The sequence below is a fragment of the Parasteatoda tepidariorum genome, chromosome 9 (genome assembly GCF_043381705.1).
Source record: "Parasteatoda tepidariorum isolate YZ-2023 chromosome 9, CAS_Ptep_4.0, whole genome shotgun sequence".
Classification (NCBI taxonomy): domain Eukaryota; kingdom Metazoa; phylum Arthropoda; class Arachnida; order Araneae; family Theridiidae; genus Parasteatoda; species Parasteatoda tepidariorum.
In genome coordinates, this window is record NC_092212.1 from 39,367,553 (window position 1) to 39,381,602 (window position 14,050).

The following is a 14,050-nucleotide window of genomic DNA, read 5'->3' on the forward strand; positions in this document are numbered from 1 at the left end:
TAATTTGATTAGATTTTTTATTTATTTATTTTTGTACATTCGAGAAAAAAATTTATTCCGAGAGACAGTTTTTAATTTAAGCAAATACTAAAACTAAAAAAATAAGAATAACTTAAGAAATAAGATTTAAAAAATAAGAATAACTTAAAAATAAACTTAAAACATAACTTAATAACTTCAAAAATAAGAATAAATTTTTTAATGCCTTAATTTCTAACATGTTAAATTTAATAAATATTAATAAAGGTTTTTGGATTTTCACCAAACAAAAGATAACGTAGCCAACATGACAAATTTTAAAATAGTACAGCAACCACTTTTTAGAATTCATGAAAAAACCATCTCACGTTCTCCAAGCCTTTTGACAGCGTCCGATCAAGAGCTTTGGTTTCGCAGTGTTCAGAATGAACGAACAATTCTATTCCATCCTATTTTTTCTTTCTCTTTATCTCTATTCAATCGGGCACTTATATCACAGTTTCTGGTCACCCCTACGAAATGAATCTCCAGTAACTTTTTTTTCTTTCTTCCTATTTTCAACGTTTAGAGTTTTTTCCTTCTAATAAAACAGGCAGTTTTTTGAAGAAAAATAAAATCGTTTGATAAATGTTATTCGACATTATGCATTTCGAATAAAGAATTTATTGATTTATGGAATTTATATTTTTCAATAGCCAAAAGTTAAGCTGATCAGGATTCTTAGAAAACTGAAAAACTGGTACTAAATTTTCTGAATGGATATTCGAAAACTGACTGCTTTTATTTTTCAATTTAATATTCTGAGAACAGAAATCCCTCGCAGAGATTTTAGAACAGATATAAATTTGGAAAGATATAGATGTGGGTTTTCGAATGTTCTTTTTGAAATTTTGCTTTCAGTTTTCAGCGGATACTGGTCACTATATTTCAAGCATAACTCAGTACCCCCCCCCCTATTTCTTTAAAGGCTATTTTCAAGAATATTAGATATCAAAAATAAAATTTTAAAAAAATGGAATGAAATTTTAAAATTCAATATTTTTAATAAAATCGTTTATTAGCAAATATAACGTTCTTTTTTAAAAATAATTTTAAACATCATAAAATTAAACTAAGAACAAACTATTAGAATAAATTTAGACTGTGGTATTGCATACTAATAACGGAAATGTGTATTATTTTGTAATATATTACTTAATGTGTATTATTTTGTAATATATTACTTATAATATACGAACAGTAATAAATTTAATTGTTATAATTCTATCTAATAATCGTTACGTTTAACAGTATATTTACTTTTGTTATACGTTTCGTTAAAATAAGAATTCTTATATATCTATAAATTATTACTGTTAATATAGTAAAAATGCATATGTAACACTAAAAATGCAAAATCATAAAGCCATTTTGTATTGACGCTAGAACTATTTCGTAGCCTGTTGTTTCCAGCTCCGATAATAGAAAATTTTTTGTCATTTCCAACCTTTGACTAGTTAGAGCTTAGTAGATCAGTTTTAAAATGAAATAATTAAGATATGACGCTTTTCTTTAACAATTCAATCACCTTTATAAAATTTTTAATATTTTAATTGCGAAATTTTTTAGAAAATTTTGTAAATATAGGGAAAAAGCGTGCAGTTTATTTTTGTTTTAGCTGCTACCTAAATTTTAATATGTTATCATAGCAAATCACAAATTAAATATATTTTTTTAAATTTTATATTGAGGTATTTAATACTTTAAGTTACGCATTCTCCCTGAATATCGCAAACAATAAACCCACCTCTTTTCTTTTATTCATTTTTTTTAACGACAAAAAAGAGACTGTAGTTTTTAATTGTTTTCTAGCAAGGCTTTTATGGTTCATGGCAGAAAGGTTCATGGGGCACATCAATACATTATATAGATTATTTGTTCATAATAACAAAACCTTTGGAATACGAAATAAAAAAAAAAAATTGTACATGGAGAAAAAAATTTACAGTGGTAAAATTAATTGGTCAGATTTTTTTTTGTTGTTTTTTTTTAGGTATTTTATTTTGAGGTATTTAATATTTTGAGTTACACATTCTCCCAGAATATCGCAAACAATAAACCCTCCACTTTTCTTTTATTTATTTATTATTTTTTTAATTTATTTATTGCATACACAAAGAAAAAAATTTAAAATGCTAAAGTGGTAAAATAAATTGGTCAGTTTTGTTTAAGGCTGTTTCTATCTGAATAAAGATTAGGTAAGTTTTATTTTTTCCCCACTAGATTTATTCTACGCTATGTAAGACAGATATTAAGTTCTAAACCATTGGTATAAGTAGTCTAAAAAGTAAACAAAAATATTTTTTCGTGTTTATTGAATCTTAAAAAAATACAGATCTCTTAAAAATAATAAATCTAAAAACAAATATTTTAGATTTATTATTATTTTCACTGTTTAATAGTTAAAATAATAATATACCGAACTGGAACTTTAATTATAATCTTTCAAATTGATTAATAAAATTAAAGCTATGAATACAAAATAAAAATAAATTCGTTAAATTTAATATATAATCTATGCTTATTCTTTTTGATAAAATATTTTTCTGAGTTCATCCGCTTACAATTCTATTTGAAATTAAAAAAATATTTATCACCCCTTACTAAGTTTTACTAAAGACATATCTCTAGCGGAAAGGGTTAACGCAGCCGAATCGCGATATGTTCAAACCAGAGACGCAAACAACAGTAAAATACCGACTTTACCTACATGTCATTCGACTCCAGACATTCACCCTAGCGCATAAAATGGAAACGGCTTTACGAGATAGTTGCGCCATCTAGGGATCTCACTAGGAATTGGTTACCCCCATAAAATTTTCTCCCATCTCTCTCAAAAGGTGAGTCACTTTCATAGAAGGAGGACGCTCGATCTTTTACTGCTCCTCCCTGAATGTTCCGACACAAAACTCGTTTCAACCTGGCGTCGACGGCGAGTGTTTATATTCATTCACAGGCGAACAGTTTTGGAATATTTTGACCTGCTGGATTAGCAACTTTTTTTTTGCAAACGATTGCTGAGAAGAGTTTTATGCTGAATTTACTCGTCCCAATTAATCGTCTTAATTTTAATCGAACGAAAGGAATTCTGTTCGAGTTATGTCAGATGGATATAGTTTGATGTTTGACTTCCAAAATGAGGACTGTTTTCACATGTGTTGAAAAATTCGCAGCGTTCGAACGGAGAACTGGTTTCTGTCTTTTGAAGCACCGTGCTGTTGTTCATTTTCTAACTGGAAGCCCAACACGTAAGAGCTGTGAAAAAAAATGTTCGAATTAGAAGTTCCCATGGCTGTTAGATATGTGATTGCGAACATCTTTTTGGATTATAATGCGACGTTTTAACTCGAATATATTTGCGATATATTTATTTATCGCAATTTAAGAACTGTAAAACTATGATGTACTTTAAGCGTGGTTTATAGTTCCTCGCTAGAACGAATGGAATTATTTCTTCGTCTGTTTTATGTGATATTAATTTATTAGAAAAGTTATTTTTACTTCAAAATTTTACGAGCTCGTCGAATTTAGAATATTTTAAAAATACAAATGATAATTTAAGAACTTTTATTTATTTGAATTATTCTTTGCAAATGACTTTGCTAATTTCAATTTATGCTTCTTGATGTTCGGAAGAAGTATTTTTTGGAATATTTTCCAATGTTAGTCATGCTGCGTTTGTGGTGTTTATCGTTTGCGATCTCCGTTGTATGGTGTTCTTCGACGGCGAATCACGGCTACGTGGCTCCGGAGGACTGTGAATGGACTGCCGCGGGAAGCTTCGGCTCCGCGTCGGTTTCGCTCACTTGCGTAGTTCGAACCATCAATGGTGCTTTCGATAGTACGAACTTTAGTCTTATTCAGCCTCAAAATACAGTTAGTCTAAAAGTAAAATGTGAAAACGTTCTTTTCGAAAGTGCTCTTGCGAACAATTCTTTTCACCATCTGAAGGAATTACGGTCGCTTCATATAGAATTCTGCAAGTTAAAGGAAATCCCCTTGAAAGCTTTCTGGGGTCTGAATGAACTGACGAATTTGACTGTGAGGACTTACAACAGTGAATGGGGTGAGATTTTTCTAAAAATCATTCCTGGAAGTTTATCGTCCCTGCAGAAGTTGACGAGATTAGATCTGAGCCGGAATAACATGCCTACGATGACTCCTTCGCTATTGTGCTCTTTACCGAATCTTCAACATCTGAATCTGTCCTTTAACGATTTCAGTGAAGTCGTGAATCTAGGATTCGCGGCTACCAATCGTACACCTTGTCCAGTGTTTGTGCAAAACTTGGATTTATCCAATAATCGTCTGAAAGTGCTTAGTGATTATGGATTTACAGCTCTTAGGCACTTACGGACGCTGCACCTACAAGCTAATAGGATATCCAGAGCAGAAGAGACAGCTTTATCTGGCCTAGGTAAGCTTCAAATTTTAGATATCTCTAACAATCTCTTGGTCGCTCTTCCTCCTGGATTCTTTAAAAACTCTGAGCTGCTTTCCGAACTTTATCTCCAAAACAATTCCATGAGTGTTCTTCCTCCTGGGCTGTTCTCTGGTCTTCAGCAAATGTTGGTGCTTGATTTGAGCCATAATTTGCTGACTAGCCAGTGGCTGAATGCTGATATTTTTGCAGACATGACTCGTTTGGTGGTTTTGGATCTAAGCTACAACAAATTATCGCACCTTGAATCTGCAACATTTAGATCTCAATATAGTTTGCAAGTGTTACAGTTGCACCACAACGAATTAGTTAGCATAGCAGATCATGCTTTTTCGTCCCTTTACAATCTTCAAACTTTGGTGTTGACCCATAACAACCTCACTTATATAGACGCCTTCACATTTACAGGGCTTCAAATGCTATCGATGTTGTCGCTTGATTTCAACAGCATACAAGCGATTCATAGTGAAGCTCTTAAAAATTGTTCCAATCTTCATGAACTTAATCTAAATGTTAATAAATTGATAGAAGTGCCAAAAACTTTGAAGTTCTTGCAACAACTCCGTGCTCTCGATATAAGCAACAATAGAATATCTGTGATAAGCAATGCGTCTTACCAAGGTTTGAGACATTTGTATAGTTTACGACTTGCCGGAAATTCTATCGGAAACTTAACTAAAGGTGTATTTGAAGATTTACCTTCTATTAGAATTTTAAATTTAGCCAACAATAATGTTCAATCTATTGAACAAGGCACTTTTGACGAAGTTCCAGAGCTGCACGCGTTAAATTTAGATTCAAATATGATTTCAGATATAAATTCTTTATTTATCAATCTGCACGATTTGCTAATGCTGAACATTTCTGCAAATAGAATATCATGGTTTGATTATGCATTGATCCCAATAGGATTGCAATGGCTAGATGTGCACGCAAATCAAATAGAAACTTTAGGAAATTATTACGAATTAGAATCTCTACTAAAACTTCGAACATTAGATGCATCTTTTAATAAAATCACTGAAATTGAAGCTACTTCTCTGCCGAATAGTATAGAAATTCTTTTTCTGAATAACAACTTCATCAAAACCATTCAACCTTTTACTTTTCTTGGCAAACAAAATTTAACCAGAGTCGAATTGAAAAGCAACTATTTAGAAACTTTGGAAATGAATGCTTTTCGTTTAAGTGAAGTTCCAAATCGCAGACCTTTACCGGAATTTACTGTATCTGACAATCCTTATATTTGTGACTGTAATATGGAATGGTTGCAAAGAATGGCTACTTTAGATGAGTCCAGGCAATATCCCCGAATGACTGATATCGAGGAAATACAGTGTAGTCTAACATTCAAACGAAGGAAGTCAGTAGTACCTCTTACTCGTGCTCAAAGTTCGCAATTTTTGTGCAGTTACAAAAGCCATTGTTTTGCTTTGTGCCATTGCTGCGAATTTGATGCGTGCGATTGTGAGATGGTATGCCCAGAAAATTGCACTTGCTATTACGATCAAAGCTGGAATACGAACATTGTCGATTGTGGTAGCAGACGTTTAACTTCAGTGCCACGCAAAATACCCATGGATGTCACAGAGTTATACCTAGATGGTAGTGACATATCGACATTATCCAGTCATACTTTTATTGGTAGGAAAAATATGAAAATTTTGTATTTGAACAATAGTAACGTGCACACCATCGATAATAGAACATTTAACGGATTAAGAGATCTTCTAGTTTTGAATTTGGCTTATAATCGACTTACCACTCTCCATGGATATGAATTTGAAAGATTGTCACATCTACAGGAGCTTTATCTCTCTCATAATATGATAGCGACTATCAGCAATGTGACATTTGCTGCTTTAAAGTCCATCGAAATCTTACACCTGGACCACAACTACATAGTGCATTTTCAAGTGTGGCTTTTGAATGCAAATCCACGCCTGCAGGAGATAAAGTTAGCGCATAATTCCTGGACTTGCGATTGCTTCTTCGTTGGCGAGTTGAAAGAGTTCCTCAATCTCAAAGGCGATTTTGTGCGGGACATGTACGATTTAGAATGCCACTACAACCACAGTAGCAGTCATTACATGCTCGATTTCAACACCACCGCGTGCAGCAACTTCACGTCCTTGCCGATTCGTGCTGAATTCGATTTCAAAGAAATGCTGCCTGTGTTTATCGTGGTATCTTCTGTCATATTTGTGGTTATTTTCATAGTGATCTTAATATTTGTGTTCCGCAAGGAGATGGGAGTCTGGTTCTACGCCAAGTATGGCGTACGACTTTTTCAAGCCGGAAAAGGTCGTACATCTCAGAGGGGTGGAGGCGACGAGGACAAATTGTTCGACGCCTTTGTCTCATACAGCAAAAAAGACGAAGCATTCGTCACCCAAATCCTTGCTCCCGAGCTTGAGTGTGGTATGCCTAATTATCGTCTGTGCCTTCATTACCGGGACCTTCCCGTTAGTGGATATATAATGTCCGAGGCTATTATGGAGGCTATGGAAAGCAGCCGACGAACAATTCTCATTCTTTCCGAAAACTTCCTAAAAAGTGAGTGGTGCCGATTTGAGTTCAAATCGGCACACCGTGAGGTGCTGAGTGCCTGCCAGCACCGACTTCTTGTGATAGAACTGGGTAAAGTGGACCCACAAGAACTGGATCCCGACATCCGGCTATGGTTGAGGCAATGTCCGGTAGTGAGGTGGGGTGAAAAACAATTCTGGGACCGATTAAAATACGCAATGCCGGATGTAAGGCATAGGAAAACAGAAAGGAACAGGAATGACGTAAGTGTAGCTGTACATATATGAAATTAGAATAATTCTATGAAACTTGTAAATTTTTATTATTTGAATGAACAATTTTTTTTTTTCATGACGGTAACGTGCACACTTTATGGGAACGGTTAGTTCTAGCTCTTTATTTATATTTCTATTTTTGTCACTTATTTTGTTGTAGTTATTGTTGTATCTATCCAATTCAAATTAGGCAAAAATTTTCTGAATTTGAAGTGATTTTAATACAAAATTTCATTCCCTAACTTTATAATATTCAAGAATTTAATATTTGCTATGATATTACCATAGATTTCTTATTAAATGACTATATTTGTTGAATTATGTCCCCAAGCTGTATTGCTATTTCTATATATTTCTTATTCTTTAAAGTGCCTTGATATAAATATATAAATTATATAAATATCTTAAGTTATAAGTAAAGCTATGGTAATATTTATGACTTAAACAAAATTTTTAAGAGTTTATTTTATTTTTAATATCATTAAAATTTGTAAAAAGTGCAAAGTTTTAATTCGGGAAATAAGTAACTTCGATTTCAATTAACAAAATATTAATTTTTAAAATTTCTGCAATAATTCACAAAATTTAAATACAGTAAAATTAAAAAGCGCATCTAGATTATTGACAAATGTTTTTAAAAATTAAGAAAATAAATTTAACATATCATATAATCAGTTTATAATTTTCATGTGTATATAGTTTAATAATATCAGAATGTCTAATGTCTTAAATTTAGGTACATCAAAAATAATTTTCTTTTGACTGGAATCTGAATTTTATTATCTTTCCAAATTTTAAGTATACCTATTGTTAAAATTTGCAAAAATGTATGAATTTCTAACTATGCATATGGTTTTATAAGTGTATATAGAGTCTAAAATATATATTTAGAACTGAGATGTATAAAGTAAACAATACAAAATTGTGAAATTCATCAGCTCCTGAGCAATTTAATGTAATTTGGGATTAAATATTTATTTTCCTTTGAAAATTTTTTTTTAATCTCTAACTGTATAATTTTTTAAAGTTATTTTATTAGTTGCAGGATATATTTTTAGTTGCTAAAAAATTTAAATAATCTTAAATATTTAATTTCAACAACTTTAGTAAACATTAATGAAACATTTATTTTCATGAGTAAACAAACAAATGTGATTTATTCCAGAAATTGAAAATCGAGCAAGAAAAACAATTGTTTGCATTTTGAAATTAATTATAGTTAAATAAGCAGTGGTCATTTTTTTATTTGCTTTTTAATGAAAGATAAGGTCTTTTTTTTAGAGTTTATTTCTAATACAATTTTTGTATTTACTTTTTTCTTATATTTCTAAAGTTTTTTGAGAAAAAGCAAAAAGTATTTTTTTTTTATACACTTTTGAAGAAAATCGTTTGCGAAATTTGAAAAATACAGATCCATAAAATCCAGAACTATCAAAGGAATCTAAAACTAATCAAAAAATAATTTAGATAAATTTCACCTCTTTGATTATATTTTTACAACTTAAAATAATTCATCAGACTACGTTATGTTTTTTTTATTTATCTAATTACATTTTCAAACATTGTAGAATACAATAAATAAAAATTCAGATCTAAAAAATCGTCTGCGAATCCTGTCAAGTGTTTTGATATCGTAAAGCAATTTTTTATTTTCATTTTGAAATTGCATCACTTTTCCCAACGGTCGTAAATCCGATGCATTTTACGGTTATAAATTGAGGTTGCTGATCGATTTTGCCGGAAATGCGTTTCCCTATATATCGAATCGATTTTTGTCAAGTTAGCGAGAACTGACAGTTTGTTGCTAAAATGCAATATTCTTATTCTACGAAAGCTGTGAGAAAATTTAACAAACGTCAAATATTTCACTCAGATTTCTGTACTTTTAGTACACTATCCACCTCTCAAATCATATTTCAAATTAGATTCGCGCTTCTCCGAAATACTTAGTACAATTTCAATTTTATGTATTGTTTTCTTTTGTTCTTTGTTTAAAATTCTAAAATAAAACGCTAGCTTTCAGTACCTTATTCTTAAAATGTTATATAAATTAAGCTATAATTCGGAATTTTATTATAATTTTTCTTTCTATTGTTATTTTTAAAGTTTTTACTAAAAAATTTTTAGTTAAAGTTAGTTCTGTTGTAAAATCATTTAGTTTAAATTTTCATTCAATTATAGTTAATTTTTTATTCAATTTTATTAAAATAGAATGATTTTAATCTTCTTAAAGAATCAAAATTATTGCTTAAGAGATTTATTTTGTTATTTGCATTTTTCAAACAAATTATCGTTAGCTATGAGAAATAGTTTTAAGTTTGTAATAAAATATAGATGAATGATAAAATTAAATGTTTGTAATTTTAAGAGGTATTTGTGTTATGGTAATATCTGGATTTAAGAAAAAGGTGAATTTTTTTTTTTGTGTAATAATTGTTTCTAAAATTAAAGATATTGATTTTTTTTTTAAATTTATAAACTTTTTTTTCACATTCAGTTAACGGGATGAAGAAATTAGATTTAATAAACAACTTTTTTTTTTTTTACAAATATTTGTCATCTACTCTTATCAGAAAATTTCGAATTCTGTACTTTTTTTGGAATTTCTTAACAAAATTTATTTCTTTGTTCGCAATCTACATTATTTTGCTAAAATTCTAAAATTTATTGTACAATTTGTTTTAAAAATCTGTATTTATTTAACAATGGTACAACCCCACAGTTAAAATTTAATTCCGTGAGCTTTTTTGGTCGTGATTTTAGGTAATTTTTCGCAATCCTCATGCATTCGCTGGCTATTATTTAACTTTAATGATGTTAAATTCTAATTTATTTTATTTACATAGTTTTTTTTTAAAGTGCGTGTTTATTTAACAGTGAAACAATGCGTTCTGAACTTTTAAAAATTATTATAGAATTGCACATTTAAAATGTTCGTCCTAATTTACGTTGTTCTGGCGTCTCTTATATCAGTTTTTCAGATATTGGCGAATAATTTATTATCGAAGTAAACAAAGCAAATAACATTTTCAAGAAAAGAATTAGTTTATATTTACAAAGTAAAATTTTTTGAAACAGATTTTATAAAAAACCTACTAGATCTTACGAGCGTAAGTCTGTTTAAATTACTTTTGTTTAGTGGTGGACAAATTCTTTCGAATTCTAATTTATTAAAATATATATTTATATCCCTTGCTTGCCGATAGAAAAAATATTTTCTGAAACTACGGAGAATCCGTAGTAGTTGAAGTCTTTGATTTAGTTAATTAATTGACGAGATAAACAAAACGCGCTGTATCAAAAACCTATTTTTTCGTCAGAATTCGTGTGCAATTCGTGAACATTCATTATTTTCTAATCTTCTTTTAGTTTTTTTAACGAAATAATCAAAACAAACCGTAGAATTTGCTTACTGTAAACCATTTTTACGATAAGCTTTTCCTAAACATCAGATTTTTATATCTGTAATTAGTTCATTAATCTGTATTTAGTTAATTAGAGAGATAAATAAAACGTGCTATATCAGAAACTTATTTTTTCCAGTTACAATTTCTTTACAACTCGCAAATATTCGTTATCTTCTAATTCGCTTTGTAAATACATGACATCGATCAATTCATTGGAATAATTCGTGACACATCACAAAAGTAAACACTAAACATGTTTACATATTCAGCTTATACTGAACATGACTCTGAATAACTTTGCGTGTTATTTTTCTTTTCAAAATAAACCACCAGTTGTAAATAAAGAATTTGTTTGCCACTGTGATACAAGGGCGGTGACCGATGTGAATTATCGTTTGCAGAGAAAAAGCACACTGCCGCTGTTCTTTATAGGTAGAAAATTTTATTCCCAAATAGAAGGCTCTAAAAATAAAACTACATGTGGCTTCAATTAACTTAGTGTTAACTTTTAATTGGCATTAGGAAAACTTGGCAAAATCAGAAAGAACAATTTAATTTTTTTTCTTCAAATTATTATGAATAATTCGTTTTAAAAATTAATTATTGTACGCTTTGTGTATTTGATTAAACATAAGTTTTGAATTTCGTTTTCCGAGATTTTGATATATATAATTCAGTTTTAAACTGTTTTAATCGCCTTAAACTTTGTTCTTTTTTATTTCTCAAAATGCTTTATAAATTTTTAATATTTAAAAGCTGCACTTTTAATTAAAATTAATTTTCACCTGTTTTAGGAAATTTTCAAAATTTAAATTTTTAGCTACAGTCGTGACTGTAATTTTATTTTAGTTGATATTGTAAAAAATTAAAGTATTAGTAAAGTTACATTTTGCAGTTCAAGTACTACTAACTTAACGTTGTGTTCATGGTTATGTAACTACTAAATTTATTTTTACCTGTTTTAAATTATTATTCTAATTTGATACTTAAGCAGTACTGAAAATTATTTATTGACTAATCATCTTATACAGTCTCTTTTAAATGAAGCATAACTTGAATTTCATGCATATTAATTGGCTAACTATGAAACATATTTTAAAAGCTGTTTATTCTTTTACTGCTGATTTTTTAAGTCTTATTTCGCTATGTCTGCAATTTTTTATTCGCAAGTTCTTTATTTCTCTTCTGTCATTCCGCTATTTCATGATTGACGTGACTAAACAGATTTTTATCGCAGTTGGCAGTTAAAGATTTCGATCTTTAACTGTGGTATTTAATAAGACGAGAAATTAACAACTAATTTCTTTCATGTCGTTTTCTTTTTCTCGTTTGCATTTTCTCAGCTGAGCTACTACTCCTTTTTTTTTGTTTTTTGTTTATATTAGAAGTAAGATTGACATTAGTAAAAATAAGTCATGACATACTCAATTACAAAACTTATTAAAATGATCTAGTCCATATTTGATAATAAAACTTCTGAGCATCATTAATGGTTTAATTTAAGTTTCATTTATACGGCGAAATTTTCGTTGTTTTAGTTATATTAATGAAGGAATTTCTGATATTCCGTTCAATATAAGCTTGGATTTTAATAAGCTTAGATTTATTTGATTTTCGATATGTTATCAGAAGCATGAAAATATTTATATCCTCGTTTTCCAGTATAAATTCGCAGTTTTTGCTGTTTATATCATTTGTCGAAAAAAGCAATCACGCTATTTTTTCTAAGAGATATCCGCAGGCTTGCATTTTCGAATTTTTTCTTAGTTTGAAATGTCTGGGGCAGTCTTTTTCTGTTTGTAGAATGATTTTTTTTTTCTTCTTTTCTGATCAGATTTAAACGTTTTCGTTTAGCAACTTATTATTTTACGTTGAATTTTAATATCAAACATTCAGACTTAGTGGTAGAATTATTGAGTTTTAACATATTTAGCAAAAATGTCGTTTTCCATTAAATGTTTTTAATTTTGCTCATATGCGTTTAACTAACATTGCTAACAAACTGATAACTGAAGTCAATAAAATATATGTTCTTAATGAGTAATTTTTTAACGATATTAACGTTAAATACTCGATGCAAAAACTATATAATATTTCAACCATTTATTTTATTTTAACAGCAATTTATTTTTTATTTTATTTTAGCAACTTTTCCTTTCAATTAAATATGTAGAACGAAAATTCTCGTTTGAAATGTTTTTAATTTTTATGAAGTTTGTCAACAAAAATATTCTCTACAAATATTAATATAATACGTAAGTTTACATACGCAATACTTCTGAGATAAATAATTAATTTTTAAATATTCCCTACTTAAAATTTTTTTTTAAACTTCTGTGACTTTCTGTTTTATTAACTTTTCTTCATAAAAATAATGTGCATTCGAATGTACTCTGGAAGTAATATTTTTATTTTTAAATGCATTCATTTTTGCATAATTTTTGACTAGTAATAATTTTTTTTTACGTTGTTAATAATGTATACCATTTTTTTCGTTTATCGGTTTGTTGCTTTTGTTAAGAAGTTTTGCTTAAGTTATTAGAATTAACAAGAGCAGTCATTTCAAACTTTCCCCATATAATTTTTTGGTATTTGGGGACCCAGTTGATATTGACAAATTTAAGTTTCTGCTAAAAAAATAGTCAAAATTAGGTACTTTAAAAAAATATTATTTCGTGACCACGTTAGGTAAATGAATTATTTAAGAAGTTTTAATTTTAGCGAGGTTATTTATCTTACTATCTGTAACTATAGACTAGTATATATTTTCCCTTATCGCTAACAATTGTCATTTTTTAGTGGAATAAATGCTGTAAAAATATTATAAAAATGTTAGAATTCGCTGTTTCTTAAATTATTTTATCGGTAAAACAAACTATTCCCAAATTATTTATCGTAATTCAGAAAAATATATCTTAAAAACGAACCCAATTTAAGCTTTTTTTTTAAAAAATAAAATTCATGACGTCATTTACCAATCGTCTGCGTGTTGTAAGAAAAAATGATCTGTAAAAGATGTGGAATGAATTATTTAAATGAAAAAAAGTAGCTTTTAGTAATTTATTCTTATTGTAAAAAAAAATTCTGAAAAGTAAGATGGTAATTTTTCATAAAAACATGAGATCGAATTTTCAAACTTTATAAAAAAACAGTACCCTGGCGAAAAGAACCTGATTTAAAGCTTATTTTAGATTCGCCAAAATACGAGTAATGTTAAGATCCCTGGAATTATACACACGTGGCTCGTACGTAATTTCTATAGCTGGCATACATATATTCTTGACTATTACTTTTCAATTTCTCGCCAATTAACATCTTGTAACTTCATTGTAAATCATATTCACTACCGTCTCCGTTGAATTATTCAATGTTGGCTTGTT

General features: G+C 29.2%; 1 protein-coding gene across 1 annotated transcript; it reads left to right on the forward strand.

Annotated features, from left to right (window-relative positions):
* Positions 1-2,856: 2,856 nt before the first annotated feature.
* Positions 2,857-12,898, forward strand: LOC107449043 (toll-like receptor Tollo). Its single transcript, XM_016064439.3, has one exon. It carries the CDS (start codon positions 3,634-3,636, stop codon positions 7,273-7,275), a length of 3,642 nt encoding a protein of 1,213 aa, XP_015919925.1. The 5' UTR covers positions 2,857-3,633; the 3' UTR covers positions 7,276-12,898.
* The last annotated feature ends 1,152 nt before the right edge of the window (positions 12,899-14,050 follow it).

What these genes read in the sequence shown, in the direction of transcription:
- LOC107449043 (XM_016064439.3), top strand. Translation starts at nt 3,634, where the DNA reads ATGCTTCTTGATGTTCGGAAGAAGTATTTTTTGGAATATTTTCCAATG.